The following is a 27,596-nucleotide window of genomic DNA, read 5'->3' on the forward strand; positions in this document are numbered from 1 at the left end:
TTATACCCTACAGGATGAAAATATTCGATGGATATAAAAATTCGTGATTTCGCGAACAGTCAATTTCATGAATTATTAAATTCCGCGAACAATTAGTTCTATTTTTAATCACAAGGGAGAATAACTACTGCCTCAAATTAAAACTAGTCGCTAGGCATAAATACTAAACGTAGCTGAGTTCTAAAACATTTTTAAAATCGTCGCAGGGGCTTCGAGTTAACCCCATTGCCAATGCATCACATTTCTTTACAAAATTATTCAAGGTTGTCACAAGATATGCAGAATGGCGTGATCACAAAAATAGCCGCTAGACAGAAGTACTAAACGTAGCCGAGTTTCAAAACGTTTTAAAAATCATCGCCGGGGCTTAATAGAGAGTGATTGTGTTCACCCGCAAATAAATTAGTTCGCGAATATGTATGAAACAGGCAATTTGCGCGAAACTTAACTTCGGAAATAAATTCATCATGTAGGGTAATAGACATATTTTACTGAGTGCACACATGACTTACTATCTAATTGATGGAGTAATTCTCGGTTCAGTTGAAATAGTACGGAGAGGATAACTCCAATCTATTAATATGTGTAAGTTGGAATGATTGCTTATCTAGTCCCATTCAATTATACATGTTTTTTTAGATATTTCATCTAGTGTTCCCCCTTGAGTACGTAAGAGAGATCCAAAAGTCTCCTTAGTGTACCTTCACAGTGTCAGTATTACTGTTGAATCTCACCATTGTACATGTACAGTAATCCTCACTTGTCATGGTTAATAGCGACCAGCAATCACCAAGAAGTAATGAAAACCATGAAGTAGCATCAATTTGTACAAGAACCAAATAGAACTTGAACAAGAACCAGATAGAGCTTGTACATGAACCAGATAGAACTTGTACATGAACCAGATAGAACTTGTACATGAACCAGATAGAACTTGTACATGAACCAGATAAAACTCGTACATACACCAGATAGAACTTGTACATGAACCAGATAAAACTTGTACATACATCAGATAGAACTTGTACATGAACCAGATAAAACTTGTAGATACATCGGATAGAACTCCAACAGCACAGATTTTACAAAAATACGGTGCCGTTGCAGAGCATAAACTAGACATACTCACCTATAGTCACAGTGGGGGCAGCCAAACGCTTTGTTGGTGTTATGCGTGCGAGCGTGCCTTTTGAGGTGGGCTTTCCTTGTGAACCTCTTGGAGCAGAACTCGCACTGATACAGTACCTCAGCTGGACTGTGTACCATCTTAACATGCATCTTGAGAATGTACTGATCCTGTTCCAAGACAAGGGAGACAACAATCAATTTACCTCGGAGAGGCCGACTCCCCACTCAAACGCTAGGAGGTGATGAGGGAGACGAGATCGGTATGATTATTAACCCTTTTGCAGGCATAGCGACAATACTGTCGTTTAGGGATACTGACGCTGATGGGCAGAGCGACTATTATGTCGCCACACGAACATTTTTATAAATGGATTTCTGGTTAACTTATTGCCTTTTTTGTTTAATTTTTTTAAAAATAGCAAACTACAATTGATTGGTCTCTATTAATAACCAAAAACTGAGCCATTTGAGAAAAAAAACTGATCGTTTTAGCAATACTAAACGAACGAAAAAGTCGAAATAAAAACACTTTTAAATAAAATTGGGAATTTTGTTTGTAGCTTGTTTCTGCTTTCTGGATGTTTTCCCAGAGTGCAACAACCTTCTTTTACTGTCATGGCATGCTCCGAAGGCTATAGGCAAAGGCAAGGCTAAAGGGAAACAAGAATAAGCGCATGGTGTCAAGACTGCGGTGTAGGCCTCTGCAAGGGCAAATGCTTCCAAAAGTATCATAGCTAGAGAAACAATTATATGAAGAACTGACTTGAAACATGTTTATTTGTATTTACCTGTATCATAAAAACATAATACACGTATACAATATCACAAATAAGAGTGTATCGATGATTTTTTTTAAATCGATTTGTGAAAAATTAATTTGCTTAAGGGGTCTCAAATAGCCCCAAAAACTCGCCTGCAAAAGGTTTAAATTAAAACAAGTACATGTAGTTTGAACACCGCTGGTACCTAAACAAGCAATTTTCGCGTTATTTATGTGTAAATCATTTAATCAATGATTTTATTCAGTAAATGAATCATTTAATATTACTTTTACCCAGCTCTTATTCTACTAAACATAAAAAACAGTAGAACTCTGATCACATGACTTTTTGCATTATCCATACATTACTAATTTGTTGTGCAGCTAACAGTTATTATCTATACAAGAACCCTGATAGTCCCTGTGCCGTGAGAGATCGTCGGGTGTAATAAGTATCTGCATAATTATTCCAAAATGTAGCAAAGTGATAGAGTGGTGTAGATGCATTCAGGTGGTAGCGTGCCTGAATGCTAAGCCAAATGTCGCAGGTTCGAATCCTGTGCGATGCAATCTTTTTCCCCTCATTCACCAGTCACTCTGAGCAGACGGACGAACAAAACTCTTATTGTAGTAAATATTGATGGTTGCAGAATTTCTTTAAACCATAACTGTCACGAACAACGTTTATCATATTTACTAGGTAAATCAGACACGCTGATTCCGATTTTGTACTCAAAATAAAGATTAGTCCACTAACCTTCAAAGTCATTTAGGCTTTTTTAAAGCTTTTCAATATCCGTTTCGAAAACAAAACAATCGGCATTACAAGCTCCGCCCATAAATATGTGACGAAACCTAGCTTTTTCAGGAGCGGAAGTTAGGAATGTTTAGTCCGATTTAGAATAATAGATATGGGTGTCTTCAAACCCATTATTATCTAAATCCAGCCTGTAAAATAATTTCAGTTTTTTTATGAAAGGTATATAAACTATTTAAAACTGCTCGTAGCTTGTTACATGACGTGTAAATGGGCTGAACGCCGAGAAAAATGAGCTCAAAAAGCGCGGTTTTATCACAAGCTAGCGTTGTTATCGCGCTTTTTTAAATATGCAATGCTAAATAGCTTATCTACCTTTCAGAAAAGACTGATATTATTTTTAAGGCTGAATTTAGATATTAATGGATTTTAAAACACCCATCTCTATTATTCTAAATCGGTATAAACATCCCTACGTAACTTCCGTTCCTAAAAAGCTAGGTTATTTATGGGCGGAGCTTGTTATGCCGATCGCGTTGTTTTCGAGACCGATATTAAAACGCTGTAAAAAAGCCTTCATTACTCTGAAAGTTAGTGGACTAATCTTTATTTTGAGTACAAAATCTGAATCAGCGTGTCTGATTTACCTAGTAAATACGATAAAAGTTGTTCGTGACAGTTATGGTTTAAATAATGTCATATGTGACAATCTCCTTATTATAATCTGACACCGAGAGCGGCGGCCAAGCGCGGACTCGGAACGACTGTTGGAAATAAAAACTTCCAACGCATCAGACCGGTGAGTGTTTTTCAAAACAAAATAAACCGTCGTATGACACAAGCAAAACTATGTTTGACATTCTATCGTGAGAGAATAACTTATTAAATAGAGGTGTGTGAATGTTTGTTTACTTTGGTACATTCATATTTAACACGCTTTCGAGTTCTTTACACATGAGGGTGGGCGACTAGGGTATATAGTTTTAGGTTTGTGGGCTAAGACAACCAAACGACTAGGGAATATATGAGGTGTAGCCGGGTATAGGCCAAGCATTCGCATAACAATCCAAAACCGTCACAATTATTGGTAAATTTTCACCCTAATTTGTATGCAATAACTGAGCCAGAAAGCGTCAGTTGAAAGTTGATAAACTGATGCACGTCGATGCGTCATGAAAATTCATAGCCTGAGATCACTACGCATAGTTTTAGGTTTGTAGGCTATGACAACAAACATTTCCTTTGCTATCGGATTCATTCACGAGTAACCAATAGAGTAACGACCGTGCTAATCGTGCATTACTAAAAGTGATGTGCAGACGATAGTTCTCAGTCTATGGCTACATAGAAGGCTAAAAGAATTGTTTTTACCCTAAAGACAACCTACTAGCGTGACAGCAAGAAAATACAGTCACCTTGTAAGTCTTGCCACATATTTCGCAGGTGCATCCTTCTGCAGAGTGTCGATACATGTGTCTCTTGATGACATAACCATGCTCGGAGACAAAGTTACAAAGCTCGCAGATATTCCTTGGATGGAGGTCCTGTAAAGAAGCACAGCTGACATTGGTTCAGGCTTATTAAAAGCAAATAAAAGAATGCTATTAATACAGACACTCAAACCGCTACATATGAAGTTAATTCATCCCGAAATTTGTTTCATACGTTGAAACTTGCGAGTTTGAGCAAATATTCTTATAAGACTAAAAATCAAACGAAAGATGCTTTGCAGATACGGAGAAACAAATGCACAACCTAAAACTATGTATAAAACTCCATATGAAAACCCAAAATAAATAAGCATTGAAAAGATGCTTTTCATGTTACAGTAGACGCCACCAAAACTTTAATAATTCGTTCCGAGAACATTTACGTTAATAATATTTTATGTTATACGAGCAGTAAAATACATATAAACTGCCTAATCCGTTCAAATATCATCCCAAACTTATCGATTTTGATTGATTTGGTAAAAATGAAAAAAAAACTAAACAACTTCTTAATTTAATAACTGTATAATAACTGTGATAATTATTGGTTTGTATTGACAACTTTTTAGCGTTTTTTATCCCTTTCACTTGGTTTAGGCTTAAAGTTTATGATGATTTTACATTTAGGGGAACGCAAACCTTCGACGTCTATTTAAATCAATGTTTTTCCTTTGTTTTTTTCTCCACAGCAAAGTCTATGGCGCCAAGAAATGAAAAGATATATTGTAAAATAAAGTAAAATATTTATATAATATGTACCCCTCTACGTCATTTTCTCGCTCAAGAGCGGCAAAAGAGAAAATGAGAGTTTTAAGGCTAACTAGTTGTTGAGGCTCACTCAAGGTGAATGCATTCAGTATTGATGCACAAGAACACAGTCAAGCCTCTAGTTATACCAGGCCTGGTGGTAAGGTAATGATAGCATCTTTGTATTAACCAATACTTCATCATTCGCATTATTTACATAGTTTTATATGATGTCTTTTTAATACAGTTATTGCTAAAAGACTTATCATAAACCTCTAGGCTGTTGAACGAACTAAATGAATTACGGTGCATTCTTATAGTAATATTTGCTTTAACATGCAATTGTTTTAAAATATAAAACAAATCTTCAAACAAATAACATGTAGAAGCGTGACTGTGATTTTAAAAATATCAAGTCGTATGAAAACCATCAAGAAAAAACATGATTCTGCGTAGTTTTAAGTGAAAATATTGAACTGATACAAGCAATGATGTATGATAAAGATTTTATAGCTCTACGACTAAACATAGTGACTGCATGAGTCCTCAAAATACATATTAACAACAAAAATGATGCTCCGTATATACAAGACTTATACATCTTTCAGGAATAGATTGTGACTCGATGCTATTTCCATGGGATAATATTCATAATGATAAAGAGAATAAAGAAAAAGGACGATGACTGGTATAGCAGAAAAAATACGAGAGAAAGAAAGGTGAAAGAGATGTAAAAAGAGACAAAGGAAATAGGGGTGCAAGGTAGAGTTGCCCCGATTTTGGTATTGGTGCCGATATGGTTGTTATGTATCTGAATCGGATTATTTTTCAATAAGAATCAGTATATCGGATCGGTATCTGAATCGGCCGGTGAATTTAGAATCGGGGCATCTCTAGTGCAAGGTGAGAGAAAAAAGAAAGGTGCAGACAACTCACTGCGTAGTGCTTGGTCAGCTCTCCTTCATCAAGTGTAACATAGCCACAACACTTACACTTGTGTAGCTGGGAGGAATGTCGCTCCTTAAGGTGATTGTCAAACTGCTGCGGGTAATACGCCTGCAAAAGTACCACTCTATGCATATTCTATTCTTGTACACAGAACATTCTATGTACATGCATGTATATTCTATGATGGTAAATATATCACTCCATGTACATGTACATATTAATTACACTTACAGGCTAACACAAGTTAAGGTACACGGACCTGATATGTCTAACATTTGCAGTAAGAATAGCTCTATGACAATAACACAGCTCACTTTAAAATCTTGAAAAGCGGCCTTTGCCATATAACATTCTCCAACTGATATCCCCCAAGGACATTCTCCAATTTAACTAACGTCTGCCACCTGGCCCACACTGAAGTGCGCCAAGAAGCAACAGTATAATAGATTTGTCCACTCATTAATTTAGCACCTGAAAGTTGCAGTCTGTACAAAGGAGTTTCTTCAAGTCCTGCCCACTGGTTTTTATTCCGATCGCCGACCCTTCCCCACCACTGGTCCCAGGGCTAATAAGGAACTGCTTGAGCAAAGGCTTCATGTTTGTAGTAATGGTCAATTCCGGACAAAATACATCCTCGATAATTGCCTCTTTATCCGAGTTGCCTGAGGAGATGATGGAGGAAGTTATTTTAGTCACACCCATTACTTGCTCCTCATTGATGGCCATTGAGGTGAGGACTCCGCCCACACTTGGAATGATCAACTTGGGCAGCTTGCCTTTGAGTTTCTCCTTGTCATCACCTTCAACACGATTTCATACACTTTTAACGACGCCTCAATAGAGAGCTCTCTTAAAAGCATAGATATATCACTCATCAATCCATAAATACTTTTGAAAACTAAATATTAAAATAGGCCACAAGTTGTTATCTGTGGGTAACAACTGGCGGAAAGTCTTCAAAATATACACGCTTCTGCCATTTTATTCTATAGAAATCACACGTTACTTTGTGGTTCCCCTTTTGTGGCTGCAGTACATTACGGGGTAAAACAATTCATTAAAAATTTTAAAGCTCAACAAAATAAAAATAAATAAAATTCATAAAATATGTAAACCTTTCTCATACTAGGGGCCAGTGTGATCCCTCCTTGACCATCATTGTGCTAGCAGCTGTCGCCATTCGTGAGGTTACATAACATGTAAACATGCTTGTGACACCCTTCATTACACTTATAAAATGCCATCGACCCTCAAATTTGTCTAACAAAACTAGCAAAGGGAGAAAAGGGCTGTTGGTTAATAAAAAAAATGACATTAACAAATAGTCTCTATTTCTCGGGAGTTTCACGTATCAAGGGAGGCGATTAACAGCGAAGAGTAAATGATTAGTGTATACTGTTCCTATATGACACTCTCTATTCAGATTAACAAACTAGAAGCGGAAAGACATAATACTGTATTATATAATATTATGTATTATATCGTATTATATTGCAGTATATAATACAATACATATTTATACTACTCTGAAGATAAGCTGCAAATTTTAAATGCAAACTTATAAAGCTTTTTTATTGGTACAGCGGACACCCGCCATACGACATTAATTCGTTCTGATGTAGACATCATAAAGTGAAAATGTTATATATATAGAGCGGTATAGGAACCAATAGTAATTATCTGATGTGAACACCTCCTGGTGAAAATCATCAAAATTTTATGTATATAATGTATGTATTAAAAATTATTTTAAAATAGAATACTAACCTTAACCCTTTGAACCCTAACGGCCAGTATTCCAGCATTGTGAAAGGTGTGTAAGAAACCCTAACTTCCAGAATAACAGCATTTATATGGCTCCGTTTACAAATGCTGCTTTTTAGTAACAGCGTGAACCGATCAAATTAATTCTTGCATAGGGTATTCCACCAGAAATTTCACTTCCATTTTTAACTGTTTTCAAATATCTTTATCTACTTCCTTCGTTATAATAACAATTTTTATTGGAACGACATGGCGAAAAAAATTGATGCGACTTGTTTGTTGGTAGGTCATGGATGATTGTGATGCAAATGAAGAATTATATGATACTTTAATAATAATTTTCCAGTTTATTTTAAGTCATTAAATGATGATAAACATGCTCGATAGATATGATGCTACTGTAAATATTTTTCCCAGTTTTTTAAAATCGTACGAATTTTTTCAGTTTCAGCCCAAATAACTGTGAAACACTTTTTATTCTGTTTAGAGACATTTGCTGTGTGTTACCGGACCTTTTTTTTACTAGTGTTTCACCAAATATTATTGCATTATGGGCACATTTAGATATATTTAATAAAATTTTAAAAACTTCAGATCATTAGACAAATTGCCCAGGGTTGCTGACACACATTGACAAGGATGGCCAGGGTACAAAGGATTAAGAACTATAGTTACCTAAATAAACTTTAGTGGTTATGATCTGCAATAAAATGTAACATTAGTATGTACAGCATGTATCGTATGGAGCTCTGTTTCCTTCTAGACATACGTCCAATAAAAACTTTGAATTTAACTTAGATGAATATAGCTAAAAACACACTTAAAGCTGTTTTAGTATGTATTTTACTAAACTTTAATGTTGTCATTATTTTAATCTTTATCACCTGCTTCTGGTTTCATTTTCACTATAACTTAAAACAAAGAATGCTGAGCTGAGAGAGAGTGAGCATCGTGTTGTGAGAGAGATTTTAGCAAATAGCATATCAGCATCTTCATTATTCTGACGTATTCAGCACACTGATCACCAAATTTGGATTTTTGAGAGACATCTTTGTTGATATCATATCGCGAAAAAAAGCTGCATGGAGGGAAACAAAAAAACATTGTGATCCACTTTGTAAGGCGAAAAAAAACTGTAAAGCAAGGACGACGTAGCCCGGGGGTGTACTGTAATGAAATTATTATGTTCCAATTCCTTAGAAATGCTCTCATTGTTAAAGGTTGACTTGCAACAAAATTCGCATTACAGTTATTTGGTATCAAAAGATGCACCATGTCTTACTCTGTTGTGTTGTAGGTGCAAAATATGGGGGAATACGGTTACAAGCTCTTGAAAGCTAAAAAACGAACAGTTAATCGCAGCCGCACGAGACCGCCGTAGTTTGGATTCTCTTTCCAAAACGGCTCAAATGGGATGTAGTTGTCACAAGATGGTTTCTGTTTACACTTTCATGCAACCTCATTCGTTGAAATATTTTCACAAATATATTCCTTCATGCATTCAATAAAACCATGTCTATTGTTCTTACGCGTGTTTTATCATCATTGTAATGCTGTCACTTTTAGCACTGATATCTTATAACTTCCCGTAAAAATTCGTTAAACTTTTTAACCTTAGCTCGAAGGAGTACATATCATTGTTTGATAATCATGACGAGCCTGTTGGGCACCTGTGAAGGAGGCTGTGATAATCGAAAAGTGCTGCAGAAAATATCTGCAAAGTATTGGGTCACATGATCAGATTACGACTTGATGATTAGATCCAGCCGAAACAAAACTGTAAAGTAGCGAGCATCTATACAGTCAAACATGGATAGCTCGCCCTCGGATAGCTCGAACACATGGTTAACTCGAACGGTTTCTTTGGTCCGTTCCCACGTAATGATAAATTGCTTTAGATAACTCGACCTCAACTCTGTTAACTCGAACAGTTTTTTGCCCAACGGCTACCGAGACAGTTGTTATCGCTTTAGAAAATCACTTTTATTCCAAGCCATAGAGGTAAATCTCAAATTTTCGTAATTTATAGGCGTCGTTATTACCACCATCGGCAAAGTTTTTTTGTCAACGACTTTTTTAAAGGTTTGGTGAATATTGATTTTTACCAAACATCCGCCTGGCGATGGCCCTTAGGAAGCAAGGAAAAGTGAGGTAACCTTTGCATAAACTTCAAGAAAAATCGGCAAAATTGATCTTGGTTAAAACGCTCACAAGAAAAATATGTCTTTTCTTTTGAGCATTTCAACAACAATCAAGTTTTGCCAATTTTAATTTAAAAAACGTCCTGGCAATAGCATCACCTCAAACAACAAACCAATCTCAAGTGATAGAAAAATCTCTATACCTGTTGATAAAAAAGTTGTAAACTTTACATTAAAAGCATTTAATTTGAAACAAGCCATTTATGCTTTTGATTTATATTATAGCTTGTATATGTACATGTATCTACTAGTAAATAAATAAATGGACTTGTGACAGTGCTCTGATAACTTGAACGCTCTGATAACTCGAACACCTTCGCTCGTTCCCGTGAAGTTCGAGTTATCCATGTTTGACTATTTGATACGGGGTCTTCGGCAAAGCCCGAAGTGTTTGTCATAAACTAGTGCTACGATAAGTTTTATATTGAGCTTTTTATTGGCCTTTCAATTCACGTGAGAATATCACGTGACAAGTTAATAACCAAATTAAATGACTACGTCAGAGAAATAAACTGATTCCAATCTATGGTGGCTTTTCACTTTTGAGCTTTTAAGAGCTTGTAATCGCATTTCCACATATTTGACACCTACAACACGACAGAGTAAGATATGGTGAATCTTTTGATACTAAATAACTGTAATGTGAATTTTGTTGCAAGTCAACCTTTAACATTATTAGCTTTCCGTTTACAACTTTAAAAACCTTAATAAATAACTGTTACATAATAACTGTTATGTAACTGAATAGTTTTTAAAAGCGGTTTTCACAAACATAAACAAATTGTACCTATTCGTGCAGAACAACCATGAATATTGGAATCGGCAGAGAAAATCATAATTGCTTTAAAAAGAGTGTTCAAATCTGAACTAAGGCCTACAGAAAATGACTACAAATTAAATGTTAAAACAGAAAACATAACTCCAAATTTTTAAACTGATCCTATATTAATCCATTCGCTTGACCAGTGCATCATGCACAGAAAGACCTTGAATCTAGGTGTAATGTACATGTATGTGATACGCTCAGATTTGAGGTAATTGCTAAGCGATTCCGTGAAATCCTTAGGTTTTTACCGAAATTTTTTACAAGTCACCCCAAATGGTTATATGACTTTTAGACATCATGCATATACACAAACTCCAACCTCACTTGAGGTGATTGCTAAGCGATTTAAAGTGATTCAGTGATGATTTGTAGTCATCACCAAATTTTTCTCACTTATAATAAAAATGACTAACAACATTAGACTAACAACGTCTAGACCAGGCATAAGAAAGTACCTCAAATCTAGACAAAAACTTTTCTACGCCTACTTCTGACGATTCGTAAAAAGATATACTGCACTTGACAGTTTATCCCTATTGTATGAGTGCTACGAACTCTTTCCAAGTTTCACGCGAACTTCTCCCAAGTTTCACACGAACTCCTCATCAAATGCACACTTATGCAGAATTTCTGTTGTATTTTCATTTAATTTAATGCTGCTTAGCAACAGATAAACAATCAAAAACTACAAACTAGAATTATAACTAGTACAACAATATGGAGTTATCTTACCATGCTCAAAAGGGAGACAACTTTTATGTAATAAAGATGTACGCATTGCATTGGGATGGTAATTACCAGGTAATATGATGGTGTCATCAGATGGCAGAGAAAGGTCACTGCTATTTACAAGAGACGTCTGCTGAGTGGCTTCTGCTTTTACATCCACATTTTCTATCAAACAGTATACCATAATAATATGAGCTAACATACATACCACTACCACATTACTACTAACTGCAACACTACCATAAAGCTATCAACTAGTACATCACTACTATAGTACAATCAACTAGTGCATCACTACCATAGTACAATCAACTAGGACATCACTACCATAGTACAATCAACTAGTACATCACTACCATATTACTATCAACTAGTACATCACTACCATAGTACTATCAACTCGTACAACACTACCATAGTAGTATCCACTAATACATCACTATCAAATTATAACTAACTAAAATATCGCTACTAGGTTATTAGTAATAAATGCATTCTTATCTTGGATGTTTTATTTCACAAACTTAATTAAACTATAATTCACATATTCATTTTACGATAAATAGGTAATTACTAGCAATGTCATAATACATGTACAGTGAAACCTCTGCTTTCCAAAGTATTTCATTCCCAAAGCCGTTTCGTAAGAAGAAAATTTCGCAAGCAGAAACCAATTTTACTATGTAAATGCCATAACTCGTTCAAAGCTCCACTAAAGTCAGATATTAACAGTTAAAACCTGTAATAAACACATTAAAATGATATTACTACATAACAAATAAAAAATTACATCGTGAAAAATGAGAAATAACAAATAAAAACTATGAATGGTATGTTTGTTTATCTTTGGCCTTGATCATCTAGAGAAGGCTAAAAAAGGCCACAGGAGGTGAAAGGATGCCAGTCAAAAGATAGAAGGTCAAGGTCAGAAGATGGGGTGTTCTATTGTTGTTTTGGTTTTGCTTAGAATAAGTGTTTTTAAAAACGTAAGCAGAAATATTTATTTACATCCGCGTAAACTGACAAACTCTCTCCATACAAAAAGCATAGAACTTGAATCACTAGAAACCAAAGTTGTCCTACCATGTATGTAATATATAATAACTTGAATTATAAAAGGAATGAAAACAAAGCACTTGTCATTTACTGACCTCCGTTAGCAAATGAAAGTGAGTGAGGTGTGTTCTGAGATGTACCTACGGAAACAAACATGGACCAAAACATGAAACTAACAAACGGGTCAAAATAGCAAAGGCCTTTCATACTTATAAATATATTTCATAAGTCGAAGCAAATTTCTACCAAAAGACGTTTCGTAACATAAAAATTTCATAAGTCTTTCGTATGTAGAGGTTCTAAGGTTCGAGGTCTTTCATAAGTAGAGGTTCTAAGCCTTTAGGTCTTTCATAAGTAGAGGTTCTAAGGTTCTAGGTCTTTCATAAGTAGAGGTTCTACGGTTCTAGGTCTTTCATAAGAAGAGGTTCTAAGGTTCGAGGTCTTTCATGAGTAGAGGTTCTAAGGTTCGAGGTCTTTCATAAGTAGAAGTTCTAAGGTTCTAGGTCTTTCATAAGTAGAGGTTCTAAGGTTCGAGGTCTTTCATAAGTAGAGGTTCTAAGGTTCTAGGTCTTTCATGAGTAGAGGTTTTCAGGTTCGAGGTCTTTCATAAGTAGAGGTTCTAAGGTTCTAGGTCTTTCATAAGTAGAGGTTCTACGGTTCTAGGTCTTTCATAAGAAGAGGTTCTAAGGTTCGAGGTCTTTCATGAGTAGAGGTTCTAAGGTTCGAGGTCTTTCATAAGTAGAAGTTCTAAGGTTCTAGGTCTTTCATAAGTAGAGGTTCTAAGGTTCGAGGTCTTTCATAAGTAGAGGTTCTAAGGTTCTAGGTCTTTCATGAGTAGAGGTTTTCAGGTTCGAGGTCTTTCATAAGTAGAGGTTCTAAGGTTCGAGGTCTTTCGTAAAAAAAGACTAAATATGAACTCCTCCCTGGCTAATCCACATTAACGAATATATAAGTACTACCTCGTTGTGCTATGTATCATGGCCAATCCACATTAACGAATATATAAGTACTCCCTCGTTGTGCTATGTATCATGGCCAATCCACATTAACGAATATATAAGTACTACCTCGTTGCGCTATGTATCATGGCCAATCCACATTAACGAATATATAAGTACTACCTCGTTGTGCTCTGTATCAGGGCCAATCCACATTAACGAATATATAAGTACTCCCTCGTTGCGCTATGTATCATGGCCAATCCACATTAACGAATATATAAGTACTACCTCGTTGTGCTATGTATCATGGCCAACCCACATTAATGAATATATAAGTACTACCTCGTTGTGCTATGTATCATGGCCAACCCACATTAACGAATATATAAGTACTCCCTCGTTGTGCTATGTATCATCTAATCATAAGGTAGCTAAAATAGAGAAAACACATATGAAGGATGTGAACCCTTGAGTTATTCTAGAGAAAAACTCAGCTAAATGCATATATCCAGCATATGCAGAAATTTCGGGCTACAAAATAAAAGGGCTTGCAGCTAAATAAAAGGGATCACGCAGCTCCGTTGCATCTTTCGAATAGTGAGCAAACAATTTTAATTTGTTTAACAAAATATTTCTTGTGTTCATTCGTGTTAGCAAAATATCAATTATCTAAAAGCAGCATGTCATTTTTTTAATTTCAACTATTTCTGAGAGCAAAATATTGAAAAACTCCTGATAGCCAGCTTCTCAAACACTCTGATGGGAAACTAAAGAATTATGTTGGCATGCATAGTTATCCATAATGCATCTTGGCATGCATTATGGATAATTACCTTCAACTAATGGGTTCAAGGGTTGTTGTCGTGAAAACAGTGTAGAAAGTTGATAATTTGCACTGAAAATCTCCACGCAGGCGGCATTCAAGCTGATCGGAAGTGAAAGAAATACCGGGCAAGGTCAGGCTTACTGCTAGCCTTAGATATTGTCTGTCTGATGATAAAATAATAGATCAACGAGAGAAGATGTACGACATCGGTTGAAAAGGTTCCAATTTCGTTGCTTTATATTCCTAACAAAAATGTCGGGGTTACTAATAACCTCCCACTAATGAAAGTTAACCAAATTGTAAAGCTATAATTTCTTTCTTTTAAATAATATGAGTGAAAACTCAAACTGTAAACGCCGCTTATATCCTGAATGGCAAGCTTAAAGCTGGTATAATCTAATATTAACAAACAATCTATGATTAACAAACTATTGTTTGCTACCTTCCTGAATGATGAAATCGGCCACATCATCCGGCTGCAGTTCATGCACATTGTCATCTTGAAAGATGGAGATGGATGGATTTTCTGTCGTGTTGATATTTTCTGGAGAGGGTTCAGTCACAGCCACAATACTGGCCGGTGCCTTCGTCACATTCGTGACAACATCGTTTGCTGGTTTCTCATTCAGGACCTGAGACAGCCTCTCCTCTGAGGAGTCTGGTGACTGACAAATTGTCTCTGGCTTCCTCTTCCTTTCTTCAACCCGAGTAGCATTGCCTAGCAATAAAAGAGCATGTACATGGCCAATGAAAGAAGAATTAATCTACTATCCGCAAACTAAAAACTGAAGAACCAAACAAGAAAAGCTGTGTGATCCTACCTTTTACCGGGTAAGCCATGAGCACACCAGTGTCCGGATTGATCTTCAGCTGACATTTCTGCCCATTGATTATAACTACACAATTGGCAGGTTGTAGTAAAACCTTTTTTGGCTTAGCCCTTGTGGCATGTTTCCCTGATGCAGCCGCTACAATGGGACAATCTTTACTATAATAAGAGCCGTATCCATCTGACCGAAGCCAGGGTTGATGGTTGGAAACAGATTGCAGTCATACAAGATTCGAACTAGCGACTTTTAACATGGTAGATCAACACTCTAACTGGCATCGCAGAATAATTGTGCACATAGTTATTATACCTAACTATCTCTCACAGCGCGCTAGAGTTCCAGGGTACTACTAGTGTACATGATACTTGTCCAAATAACAAGCTTCTTACCCCATTTGTTAGCTGCTATCGCCTCTTACAAAAATATTCTAGTCGGCCATGGCCAAATGACGCATCATTATTCAATTCCAATGTTTTAAACTTTGCAGTGGATTTCTAAGTTTTCATCCATCATGACTGAGTGTTTTGCCACACTCATAATATAAACAGAATTTTTTGTCAAAAATAACGAACTTGACCATTTTCTCCAAAGGTGTCAGTACATCTCTTTCCATAAAATTTATTTAGCTACGAGCAACTTCCTTCAAAATAATCTTTGTTAAAAATGATCTTAAAGAACTGATCCAGATGCGATATTTTATCTCATACAACAATTATTTTATTTCATCTACAAATTAATCCAAACTTCATCGACCTTATTATCACACTTGAAAGGGAACATGGAATTTTTTTGTAATTTCGATAGCTGAATTTAGCTCGACATTACAGGCAGTAAAAATGTTTGGAAACTAGATTATACAAAATGGAATGATATTTTGTAATTGAACGGCTTCATATTCGTAGAAAAGGCCATTGGCAGTTTAATAAAAACCCTTAGAGAGAGATTGTAAACATTGAGCTACTCAAACTATTGAAATGTATCCAGTTGGTATGATAATGAAGTCCTAGACTGGCGTACATATTAGCTGATAGGACCGAAGTGTTGCCTGATATTTAAAATATGTGAGTAATTGTCTAATTCAAATTTTCTTTACAGTAACATCTCTCATTTCATGAATAAACTTCAAGAAACCCATGAAAGTGTAGAGCAATGTTTGTGACATCCTCATGTGAAACAACAAGTACACATGCAAAGCACCCCTAGTTATAAGGCTATTCAAAAAGGCGTACACGAACTCATCGCAATAAAAAGGAGTAGAACCATGGCTGGCACAGGCTGGCACCATTGTTTATAGGAAAAGGTGATAACAATCTAGTCCTAGAATTTATCAACTTGTGTAATCTAGGTTTTCAGGACATACCTTGCTCATATGTTTATAACAACTTCTGTTGTCAGTATTATTCTCTTTTTTAAGCTGTATAATTTACATATCACTCCTAAAAATCTTGCAATATTTGCATACTTCCCTTATTGCTATGTGGAACCATTACTTTTTACATTGATTGCAACTTCACAACTTGTCCTGAAAATATGCAAATTACAGCCGTCTTGTAAAGATATTACTCTATGTATCTGCATGTATACTCTATGATGGTAAATGTATCACTATCTGTAAATCTCCATATATCTACTACTCTAACAAGCATTTTATCCTATGTACATGTAGATGTACATAAGATCATGCACCTGTAAATGCATCACTTTATGTATATTTTATGCTTGTAAACCTATTACCCTGTGCATATATATGTGTATATCTACAGATGTTGATGTACATATTAATCTATGCTTGTGAATGTATCACTTTATGCTACTCCATGTATCCATTAATGTTTCTAGATATACAGACGCTACCTTACTTAGGAACATTCGTGTTACGAACAACGGTAGCTATGAACGGTCGGTGTTGTGTGTATGTCAAAAATGTTCATACAGAGATGCCATAAATTAGATTTTGTATTGCGTGCCTTTTTCCAAGTAGTGCGGCTTTCCGTCGCTGATATCAATCTTTCCAAGTAATTACACAGCTAACGTATTAGTGGTGTGAGGCAACACTTGAAAAAATGTAGTAGCATTTCTTTTACAGTAGTACTGTTTCTCTCCAGTTGTAAACATCTTTATAGAGCATATTGTTTTATTATTATTTAGTGTTCTTTAAATGCAAACCAATATAGGTTAGTTATATAATCCTTAAACATACTGATATAATCCTTAAACACACGTTTCGTACAGTATAACAAACAGAGACAACTTACGAGCAAATTCGCTTAACAAAGGGCTGTTTAAAACGTATCTCGTTTGTGGTAAGTTAGGGAGCGTCCGTACTACTATTATGAATATACAGCTAAACCTAAATTTATGATTACGTGAACTTGAAAAAAATTGAATAAATATTTGTAGTGATTGCAACATCCGAAATTTCTTGAGACATTAGTCTTGGAAGTAAAAATATTTCTAATAATTTGGACTTTGTACTCTAAAATAGATCATAACTATTATTGTTTGGGCTTTCCTGATCTAACATCGCACTCTAATATGTTGAAACATTTAAGATTTCCAACAATTAAATTGAACTTGCTTGTTTGACGTAAGAATGCGCATCACCATCTGAAGGTACCTTATATTAACAATTATCTAAGCATTCACAAAACCATGTCAAGTCATCTACTATATAAAAAAGCTTCAATACTATGGAACTCCAGATGTTTAAAATTGTGTGTAGCCCCAAAGGTCTTAAAACAGGTCAATACCATAAAATTTACGAGGGTTACACACTACTTACAGCTCGACCTTGACTGAGATGTTGTGCCGCTGTCATCCACCATGAGTTGAGAAGGAAGACCACCATGTTCAGCCATAACCGATTGGAAATATTATTTCTCCTGGGACAACTCCCACAAGTACGCCTTGGTAAGTCAACTGCAATGCCATTTGAGTGTGAGTTGCAGTTTTTAATATCATGACCGATCCATGTGCATAAAACATTGTAATAGGCCACTACTGTAGCGAGTCTGGTGAAAGTTTAGGTGGGGAGAATTAGGCCATTGCGAAAGAGCATGTTAGCAAACATATGGCACAACTTTTTTTTACCAGTTTTCAAGTAAAGTAAGAAAATAAAATAATAGGTACCTCAATAAAATAATAGGTACCTCAATAAAATCATAAGTTTTTACACTTCAGAAATATTATAGCGTATAAAAACAAAGCTAAACAAACCAAAAGGAAGTTTTCGTTCATGCTTTAGAAAATTGATAAAATATTATCTGCAGTAAAAATGCACTTGTTTGACAAATAAAATTGAACCTGGAGCTAAAAGAGAGTTGGGTCAGCGATCCAAGAGATTTGGGCAATAAAAACGAGTGAGCAAAGACAGAAGGCTATCGCTTAACGGGGCTGGTTGAACTAATGGTAGCTTTTTTCCTTATTACAGCTTTGCAAAAAAGATACCACACTAATTATCTTGAAAAGAAAAAAAGAACAGTTACACTGCATATTTTAGAGTGCGGACATTGTACATATTCTTCTTTAACAAACTAGTTAATTGTTTGAAACTACTGTGCGATAAAAATGTTTTAATTTAAGCTGTTGCAATCTCAAACTATAGAGCTAAAAGAGAGTTGGGTCAGCGATCCAAGAGATTTGGGCAATAAAAACGAGTGAGCAAAGACAGAAGGCTATCGCTTAACGGGGCTGGTTGAACTAATGGTAGCTTTTTTCCTTATTACAGCTTTGCAAAAAAGATACCACACTAATTATCTTGAAAAGAAAAAAAGAACAGTTACACTGCATATTTTAGAGTGCGGACATTGTACATATTCTTCTTTAACAAACTAGTTAATTGTTTGAAACTACTGTGCGATAAAAATGTTTTAATTTAAGCTGTTGCAATCTCAAACTATAGAAAAACTCACAAATGCTTCTCTATGACCGTATATTCCTAAAGACAAAACTAGCTCTTTGATTTGGAAAGCCTACAGTGCCATATGTTACAACATTGATACTTTTATTTTATTATAACTACCAAAACTTGATACCTTGGGCATCAAGGCAATAATTGGGCATTCATTCTACAAATAGCTACTTTCTCCACCTGCTAGAAATTTTGAATTCATACTTGAGTTTGAAAACAAATTAGAGTAGAACTAAGCCTTTAAGGTTTGTAATAAAAAAGGTTGGCGATAATTATGACACGGAATTCCCACCATTGTCACCACGGGACAGAGCTTTTTAGATGGAATGGCAGGTTCGAGGAGAGCTGAGATGGGAACTAATGAAGTGACTCTCAGTCGCTACTCGTATTTATAGACTGCTAGCATGCGTAATGGAGTTCTCTGACTTTATCGCCGTTTATTCAAATCTGAACAGTAAATTATAATGCGCTTGCTTAATACATGTTCATTGTAGTATAATATTATATGTATGTTTTATATTAGCAAATTTTTATGTTAACCATTTATTACCATATTGCTTTAAGATTTGCATGTTACTATATAAATACTCAGAAAATTGTTAACAGTCGTATTGCGTGATTAGTTAGTGACAAATATTATCATTTTTGTATTCGAAATATTTTATTGTGGCAACGGTTGACCTAATTATTGTGCAGCCAATCAACTGTAGATTTTTCCATCGGTTTGCTATATAACCTTTCAGTTTTTTCATTGCTGTTGTGTTACTGCTTGGTACTGAGAGATATAACACCAATAAAGATACTGCGTTCTTTATAATAGCTCTGCTTGATTTTCCAAGGCACATAGTGAAGAAAACTCTTGTTGCTGTTTCTGACTTTAGCATTGTGATATTAGCCAGTGTATCGTAGCTGCATTCACTATAAGTGCTATTGACCGAACATCAAGAATTATTGCGATTGGCTTACTAAGGTGTAACAGTTGAAAAAAGGCCCCATCGAGTCTGTTTATTGGCTCACCCTCGAGTTTGTTTATCGGCTCACCCACGAGTCTGTTTATTGGCTCACCCACGAGTCTGTTTATCAGCTCACCATCGAGTCTGTTTATCGGCTCACCCACGAGTCTGTTTATCGGCTCACCATCGAGTCTGTTTATCGGCTCATCATCGAGTCTGTTTATCGGCTCATCATCGAGTCTGTTTATCGGCTCACCATCGAGTCTGTTTATCGGCTCACCATCGAGTCTGTTTATCGGCTCACCATCGAGTCTGTTTATCGGCTCGCCCTCGAGTCTGTTTATCGGCTCATCAAGTTTGCGTAAACTCGCTCTTGATTTGGGAGTCGTCAAGCCTTGTCTAGTGAAATTTACTTCACTGGTGGCAGCAGTGGGATTGTCTTTGTTAGAGCAATCTAGACAAGCCCAGAATGTCTGCACGCACCCGACGACGGACAAGGTTAGAAAAGGAAAGGTTAGTGAAAGGAGGTTGGACAAGGAAAGGGGGTGTCGTGACCACTACTGCAGTGGTGATGAGGAGGAAATAATAGTCAAGGCACACTAAAACGGCTGTCCCAACACATAATCCCATCCCCGCACCCACATTTGATGAAACAGAAGATGTAGACACATTCATCACTAGCTATGAAGCCATTGCTAAACATAACAGATGGAGTGATGCTGAGAAGAAGCTACCTTTGCAGCTATCCCTAAAGGACCCTGCTACAATGGGAACTACTGGCGACTCATGTGAGGAAGTGTACGATAAGCTACAATCACAGTATGGCAAATACTCTTTTGCGGGAGTTGAAGTTAAAAACTAAAGAAAGCGTTCATAAATTTGGAGAGAAAGTAATGACATTAATTAAAAAGGCGTATCCGAGTTTAATGACCGATCAAGAGGATCAGCAAGCAAAACAGAAAGTTTTGTGTGCAGTGTCCACAATGCCACAATTGGCATGGACATTACGGTTGTCACCACCAAGTTCTCTCGCAGAGGCAGTAGATATCATCCATAAATATCACTCAATGACAACTGCTGATGTAGGGATCCACCGATTTGAAGCAGAGGACATCCAAGACCTGAAAAAGCAAAGAGAGCTGCAGGCTGAGAATCACTGTCACTGAATATCTCAATGAAGTCACCGAATGAAGTCGCTGATAAACTGAATCACAAAGGCAGTTGGCAACCACTCAGCGTGAGCTGTTAAATGGACTGGCAGCCAACAGGAAGCCTCGAACCACCAAAGACATACACCGCTACAGTTGCCAGGGTTTAGGACATATTTCTCGTGACTGCAGGCAAAAGAAGGCGGGAAACGAATCAGTTCAGCAGTCATAGACCCCGAACGAACTGAACCAAACCTAAGGAGTGACACACTAGTTAGTTTCTGTCAACCTTCCGAGGCCACATCATATTATGTTCGGGCTCAGGTAAGAAAGACGAAAGTTACGCTTCTCGATAATGGTTGTTCTCGATCCATAATTCCTAAAAGACTCCTACAACAGCTACCCCCGTCTTCCTTCACCCACCCCCTCTCAGTTGAAGGCCAGGATGTGCTTGCGGATGGCCAACGAATTCCATTAGAAGGGACAACGAATGTCACATTGAAGATAGGCAATGAAGTACTTGTAACAAACTTTATCATTGCCGAAATAGATACCATATCCTGCTAGGTTTTGACTTCTTCAAAAACTAACTGCCAGATTGATTTCAAGAACAATTAGCGGGTCTGCCAAGGACAGAAGATCGACTGCTGTGCTGCCAACGGAGAGCATTGCAGGTCAAGGTTCAGGCCAAATACACTACATCCATGCCACCCCGGAGTGAGAAGCTGTTCAAGCTAGGTTGAATCGCGTTTGGAGGCATGGGGCAGCATGTATAAAACACACTGGCGGGCTGCTAGGGCTAGTAGTGGCCTCGTTCATACATCAACCTAAAAATCAAGATGCCTGTATACGCATAATGAACTATTCAGATGCGGAAATAAAGCTGAAGTCTGGACAGGTCATTGCAAGCTGTTCCATGGTTGGGGTGGTGGAAGATCACCCAAACATGGGGACGACCAACAGAAAACTTCCGGAAGACCTTGAGAAGGCTTTTCGACAGTTATGTCATAGGTTGAACGATGACCAAGTAAAAAGGGCAACGGGGTTACTGCAGAAAAACCAGTCAATTTTCAGTACAGGCAAGTCTGATCTTGAAAAAACAGCTGTTGTCCAGCATACCATTCCTTTGGTTAGAGATGCACGACCCATCAAACAAAGGCCTTACCGGCATGGCCCTGTTTAAGAGGCAAAATAGAGAAGCAAGTGCAAGAGCTTAAACCATAACTGCCACGAACAACTTTTATCGTATTTACTAGGTAAATCAGACACGCTGATTCCGATTTTGTACTCAAAATAAAGATTAGTCCACTAACCTTCAAAGTCATTTAGGCTTTTTTAAAGCGTTTCAATATCCCTTTCGAAAACAACACAATCGGCATTACAAGTTCCGCCCATAAATATGTGACGAAACTTAGCTTTTTCAGGAATGGAAGTTAGGAATGTTTAGTCCGATTTAGAATAATAGAGATGGGTGTCTTAAACCCATTATTATCTAAATCCAGCCTGTAAAATAATTTCAGTTTTTTTTATGAAAGGTATATAAACTATTTAAAATTGCTCGTAGCTTGTTACATGACGTTTAAATGGGCTGGACGCCGAGAAAAATGAGCTCAAAAAGCGCGGTTTTATCACAAGCTAGCGTTGTTATCGCGCTTTTTTAAATATGCAATGTTAAATAGCTCATCTACCTTTCAGAAAAGACTGATATTATTTTTAATGCTGAATTTAGATATTAATGGATTTTAAAACATCCATCTCTATTATTCTAAATCGGTCTAAACATCCCTCCGTAACTTCTGTTCCTAAAAAGCTAGGTTACGTCACGTATTTATGGGCAGAGCTTGTTATGCCGATCGTGTTGTTTTCGAGACTGATATTAAAACGCTGTAAAAAAGCCTTCATTACTCTGAAAGTTAGTGGACTAATCTTTATTTTGAGTACAAAATTGGAATCAGCGTGTCTGATTTACCTAGTAAATACGATAAAAGTTGTTCGTGACAGTTATGGTTTAAGGAACATGGCCTAGTCAAGGAGGACCATGGCGCTTGGAGCTCTCCAGTTGTGTTGGTGAAAAAAAAGATGGCATCTGGCGTTTCTGTGTAGGCTACCGCAAGCTGAACCAACTCACGACCAAGGATGCATACCCCCTTCTTAGAATTGATGATAGCTTGGATGCCTTGGGTGGTAGCAAGTGGTTCAGTACTCTAGATCTTGCCAGTGGCTATTGGCAAGTAGAGCTAGAAAGTTCTGCCAAGGAAGCTGCCGCTTTTACTACCAGATTGAGCCTTTGGGAGTAGCAAGACCTTTTTTCGGCCTTACCTCAGCACCATCTACTTTCGAACAGTTAATGGAAACAGTTCTACGGGGCTTGCATTGGCGCACACTGTTGATCTACCTAAACGACATAATTGTATTCTCTGCTGATTTTGACATTCACCTAGAACGCTTAGAAGAAGTCTTTCACAGACTCAAGGCGGCCGGATTAAAGATGAAGCCGTCTAAATGCACACTTTTCAGGGAAAGGGTGCATTACCTGGGGCATGTGGTTAGCGCAGATGGGGTGGAAACAGATGTGACCAAAATTAAAGCTGTCAGTGAATGGCCCTTGCCCAAGCATAAGTCTGATGCCAGAGCCTTTTTGGGCACTTGTGGGTATTACCACAGGTTCATTGCAAACTATGCTGAACTATCTCGACCTCTCAGTCAGTTTTGCTCTAGCCAAGCAAGATTCTGCTGGGACAACGAGTGTCAGAATGCTTTTCAGACTATTAAGAATCATCTGATAACTGCGCCGCTGCTGGCCTATCCGGACTACTTGAAACCGTTCATTCTAGATACGAACGCTAGCCAAGTGGCTTCCGGAGCGGTCTTGTCACAAGAACCGCTCTGGAAGCCACTTCCGGATGGTCAAGAGAGTAATAAGCAAACTATTGCGTGACGCGGCTGAAGCTACTGGCTATTGTGAAGGCCCTAAAACATTTTCGCCCGCAGCTGTATGGACGGAAATTGGAGATACGCACCGACCATGCCATATTATTTGACATTTATACTTTTAGCATACCTTTACACAATGTTTAGGACTTTGTTGAAAGTTCAATTTTTCAAGATATCCTAATTTGACATCAAAACTAATGCTCAAAATCCCTTACATGTCTAACTCTCACTGACTTTTCCTATAATACTCTCATGCTAACAAAGCTAATACATGAGCAGTGATTGCCAATCGTAGCAAGCAAGAACTCATAGTTATTTGTATAAAGTTAAGATATTTCTGTCATTCCATATACGCAGTTTTCATGGATATCTCACGCTAAACAATCTTGTGTGATCACAAGCGCACATTGATTTAGGTCAGTTACACCTATCAGATATTGAATAACATGGCTGAATGATACAAAAACGACGCATCAACATAATTGTTGCAAAACAGTGAACATCGCTAAAAATAAAGAGATGAAATCTGTATTCATCGTCTGATGTTAATGTGTGGGCGTCTAGAAGGATAAATCCATTAGGTAAGAGGTATCAGAAATGTCACAAGTTACATTTGGTTCGTATATGTACTCGTTAATGATATTACCATCAAATCCATCATGGCGTTGAAATGTTACCCTTACATACATGCGCATTAAGGAGTTGAAATAGCACCATACACATGCCACCTGGTAACGAATGTAAAGAGAAATGAGTGCGGGATTACCTATATTTTCCGCGGAGCTGTATCTTCACTGCGACGCTATTGTCGAAAAATGGAATGGAGAAGATGTTATGTCATTGGCCAAAACTTTTTTACATGTCGAATGATATCGAAGTTTTCAAAACCACCGTTTCCATTTTGGTCTTTTTAATTAAAGCCATATCCGTTTTTCCTGCGCGTATTCAATTCGCATGAGCAGTTATTTATTTGGGTACTGACGCCAAAAATTTCAATTGTTTTATAGAAATTTATTAAAACTGCTAAGTCTTTTTTAACATTAGCCTCCTTGAACTTGTAGAATTTGCTTAGTAAAAACCGCCAGACACTTTTTACCTTTTATTTTTAATTTACTATTATCTTATTTCAAGTAGTTTATATAGTTGTAGAGTTATTTTATCAAATAAAAGTTTTGGTGTCAACATGTTGAAGAATTTTGTTCTATAATTGTATTTTTTATTATACATTTGTATTAGAGAGCTTAAATCAAAAGTCTTCCGCTAACCACGCACATAATCAATAAACTAACACTGGTAAAACATTGCCACTAACCCTAGTCGTGATCTCTAGCACAACAGGCTTAATAATGATGGATTTGTGTTGTTTGTATAAGGAAAATGTCATCAATGAATACGTTTAGCTCTTTAATAGTAAAGCCCACTCGATACTCACGAGTAGGCCTACTACCATAAACAAAGAAATAAACTGGGCGTAATAAAACATGAGTAACCGCAACAAGAGATCACACAAAAGAATACATGACTATTAATCAACATAACTACCAAATACTGGCCAATAGCTTAATGTAAAAGGCTTGCGCCATGCTTTTGCTCAAAAGAAGTGTGTTCGAAAGAAGAGGTGAGAGGTAAAGCTCAATAAATGACATTAACTCAAGAACTTTTTTCTTTTTAAGGTTTGGTACAGGAGTAGATGCACATTTAAACGATTGCTTACTTGTCTTTGGTTGTACGTTTTGCAAACACGTCCTAAAGAGTGAATCCTTGAAAAGTTTGTAACGTAAAGTATCTCTAGTTGAGTAATTTTATGGTTTCACGATTTTTTAGTAAGCCATAAACATAAGGCATGTGCTATAAATTATTATTTCTTTTGTAAGCAATAGTGATGTACAATAGTTTAGGTAAGAAACATTGTGAATTATTATAACGAATATCAGACAAAACTGCTAAACCCATTGGCATTCCAAACTGCTGATTTGGAAATTATACATTGCTACTATATCATAATAGTATTCAACCATGTGTATGATTAATACTAGTTTTAATCATAGAGTTCATAATAGTTCTCTCTCAATTGCTAACCTTCCTAAAACCCAATTGATTCATAAATAAAAGACTATAATTTGCTATAAGTCAAATGCTTGTATCAGTTTTGTTATTTAAAAAGTGGTAAAAAGTAAAGACGGGAAAAATTAAAAAAAAAGGGTTTGCATCTTTATCCCTCAACTTAGTCAACTCAACTGAGTTCACCTACTGCAGTCTATTTATGTGCATCACTCTCAGCTTGATCGAGTTTTATCACCATTTGAGTCTGTTAGTTTAAATATTTTTGGAGATAAAAAAGACATTCGCCACCTCATTTAACCTGCGATTAAGCATGCGGACACAGTATATGCAGACAAAGTATGATCTTTAGTTTAGTAATGTTTATGAAGCCTCTAACATTCGATTGTCATTGTTTTTTCATTCGTGCTTTGGAAGCAAAAGCCTAAACCTTAACGATGATCTGTTAGGCCAACCAGGTTAGGTCGATTAGTTGAGATTAAACTAGTAAGTTTTCTCAATTAAATTACTAATATTACAATCAATAGAGACTAAACAATAACATCAAACACTGAACTTAACAATGTTTCGCAAAAAAATTTTGGAAATATTCTATTGGCAAACAATATACAATAATAATGTAATGACACTCTTACATGCATCAATGAAATACTTTACATGTGTGTCAAAGTTAATTCATTTTCTTACTTCTAAAAAAGCTAGTGAAATCTGCTGAGAAATAAACTAGGTGATAGAACTAGGTGGAAGTACTCATAGGCTGACTGGTTTATGACATCATAATTGCAATATGTATCAATGATAAACCTTGTTTTCACACCTCTCAGACACAAATTAGTGTCTAAGAGGTGTGGACAAAAAGGACATCGACTGTGAAACAGGTATTATCCTGTTTGCAAAGTCTATCAAGAGTGTTTACAATGCACAATCTAGCTTCAAGAATCCAAATTTAAAATCCATAAGGTTTAAGACAATAAAATAAAAGCTTCTTTATAGCCATTTTTATCAGTTATAAATGTAGCTACCAGCTACTATTTTTTACCAGCGATTTGGCTGGTAAAAAATGTCAGCTCTTAATCAATGCAATGAATGCATCTAGATAAAAAGGTCTGCTAATTGGTTTACTAGAACATCATTGATAGTACCATGTTTTATTTTAAATTTGTCATTTGGCAGATAATGGAGTTAAATACCGAGGAATTGCTGGACCATCTAACAAAGCTTGAACTTGCCGCCCAAGACTTGCTAGAGGATAAGCATAGCATCGTTGCACTGGACAGGAAACGAAATCAAACCCGAGAAGCTCGAACAGCTATTAAGAACAGGATGAAAATGAAAGATAACTTGATGGACAGTAATAAAGTTTGGATGTGTTATGGCAACACTTTTATCAAGATGAGGTCTGACACAGTTGTCTCCATACTTGATGAAGCCCACAAAACACTAGACAAGGAAATAAACTCAGCCCGTGATGGTCTGAAAACCAAATTGAACACTGTACGAGAAATGGAAGGGAAATCTCAAGCAGCTGGGTTTAACTTGCAAGCTCTCTCCGCTAATGAACAAAAAGCTCTTCATTCCCTATTGTAA

The 27,596-nt window shown here is 36.6% G+C and overlaps 2 protein-coding genes across 3 annotated transcripts in view; one reads left to right on the top strand and one right to left on the bottom strand.

Moving 5' to 3' along the window:
• Positions 1 to 24,766, bottom strand: part of LOC137408430 (zinc finger protein 652-B-like) — an 81,238-nt gene extending 56,472 nt beyond the window's left edge. Inside the window, exons 1-9 of one of the 2 annotated variants that reach the window (XM_068094957.1) lie at positions 24,715 to 24,766; positions 17,786 to 17,922; positions 14,995 to 15,141; positions 14,616 to 14,891; positions 11,420 to 11,515; positions 6,302 to 6,630; positions 5,819 to 5,938; positions 4,061 to 4,189; positions 1,130 to 1,296 (exon numbers count right to left, since the gene is read on the bottom strand). In XM_068094957.1, coding sequence (XP_067951058.1) covers positions 1,130 to 1,296; positions 4,061 to 4,189; positions 5,819 to 5,938; positions 6,302 to 6,630; positions 11,420 to 11,515; positions 14,616 to 14,891; positions 14,995 to 15,141; positions 17,786 to 17,861 — 1,340 coding nt within the window. In that variant the 5' untranslated portion in view covers positions 17,862 to 17,922; positions 24,715 to 24,766. Of the gene's footprint in view, positions 1 to 1,129; positions 1,297 to 4,060; positions 4,190 to 5,818; positions 5,939 to 6,301; positions 6,631 to 11,419; positions 11,516 to 14,615; positions 14,892 to 14,994; positions 15,142 to 17,785; positions 17,923 to 24,594; positions 24,660 to 24,714 lie in introns of those variants that run through there. The other variant, XM_068094958.1, reaches the window with a different exon arrangement.
• Positions 24,767 to 27,185: 2,419 nt separating this feature from the next.
• On the top strand, positions 27,186 to 27,596 carry LOC137407826 (p53 and DNA damage-regulated protein 1-like). Its single transcript, XM_068094206.1, has one exon. The coding sequence runs from the start codon at positions 27,186 to 27,188 to the stop codon at positions 27,594 to 27,596; it is 411 nt and encodes a 136-aa protein (XP_067950307.1).

Source organism: Watersipora subatra, chromosome 11 (assembly GCF_963576615.1).
Source record: "Watersipora subatra chromosome 11, tzWatSuba1.1, whole genome shotgun sequence".
NCBI classification, from domain to species: domain Eukaryota; kingdom Metazoa; phylum Bryozoa; class Gymnolaemata; order Cheilostomatida; family Watersiporidae; genus Watersipora; species Watersipora subatra.

Excerpts from the sequence above, each read along its gene's own strand:
- LOC137407826 (XM_068094206.1), top strand. The coding sequence starts at position 27,186 with ATGGAGTTAAATACCGAGGAATTGCTGGACCATCTAACAAAGCTTGAA.